The following is a 964-nucleotide window of genomic DNA, read 5'->3' on the forward strand; positions in this document are numbered from 1 at the left end:
TTCTTGACCCTACGGGTGCAGAGGGTGGGGGGGGCAGACGCTGAGGACAGGGCCGGGGAGCCCGGGACTGAGGGACACGGCCCGCGCCTAGCAGCGTCTGAGTACCCTGGCTTCTGGCGGGTTCGGTGTGACCAGCGGTGACCCGGGACAGAGGGCCCTGGGGCAGGACGGGTCTGCCCGTCCCCTTTCAAGGATCGCACCTCCCTTGGCCAGGCCCCAAGCAGCCCGGGGGCCAGAGGGCACCACAGCAGGTGGGAGCACGCGGGTGAGCAGTCAGGCCGTGGTCCTGCCCCGCGTGGACATGGAGCCTGTGAGAGGAAGCACTGAGCAGGCAGCGTGGGCTCAGGGGAAGACAGGCACCCCGAACACAGGCACATGGGGTGGGGGTCTGCAAGGACTCAGCCCCCTCCGCTCCCGCCGGCCAGAGCCACGGGGAGAGCTCACAACACAGACGCTGCTGCCCAAGGCCGCCCCTGGGAGTCACCGCAGCTGTTCCCTTTCCTGGTTGAACAAGACGGGCCTGGGGCTGTGGGGTGCTGGCCTCGGGCGGGTGCTGGAGCGCACCTGGCTGGCAGCTGCACGGCCAGGTGGGGCGAGATGCTCCAGGCGAGGTTCACGTTGTCCTTCCACTGCTTCTCGCTCAGGCTGATGTACTTGGACCTCCAGTTGGCCACGCTGCTCTCCCCCGCCTGGTCCAGCTCCAGCTCCGGGGCGGACAGCGGGTTGTACCAGGTGATGAGGCGCTCGATCTCGGTGGCCTGGGGCACGGACAAGGACAAGGCTGTGCCTCTGCACCCCCGCCGCCCACTCCTCTCGGGCCTGGCGGGGCCTCACCAGCAGCGGGACAGACGGGGACATGGCTGTGCCCCTGCGCCCGCCCCACTCGGGCCCGCAGGGCCTCACCAGCAGTGACAGCAGCAGCGTCCGGCGCTTCATGTAATACTTGTGCAGCTGGGAGCCCCGG

At 69.4% G+C, this 964-nt stretch overlaps 1 protein-coding gene across 1 annotated transcript in view; it reads right to left on the reverse strand.

Annotated features, from left to right (window-relative positions):
- Positions 1-964, reverse strand: part of LOC105001394 (phosphatidylinositol 4-kinase alpha-like) — a gene marked incomplete at both ends in the record, with an annotated part of 14,475 nt that overhangs the window by 4,433 nt on the left and 9,078 nt on the right. Inside the window, 4 exons of the mRNA XM_010857643.1 lie at positions 14-113; positions 201-308; positions 445-758; positions 904-964. Of these exons, the coding sequence (XP_010855945.1) occupies positions 14-113; positions 201-308; positions 445-758; positions 904-964 (583 nt within the window). The remainder of the gene's footprint in view (positions 1-13; positions 114-200; positions 309-444; positions 759-903) is intronic.

Source organism: Bison bison, unplaced genomic scaffold, assembly GCF_000754665.1.
Source record: "Bison bison bison isolate TAMUID 2011002044 unplaced genomic scaffold, Bison_UMD1.0 scf7180017854919, whole genome shotgun sequence".
NCBI lineage: Eukaryota > Metazoa > Chordata > Mammalia > Artiodactyla > Bovidae > Bison > Bison bison.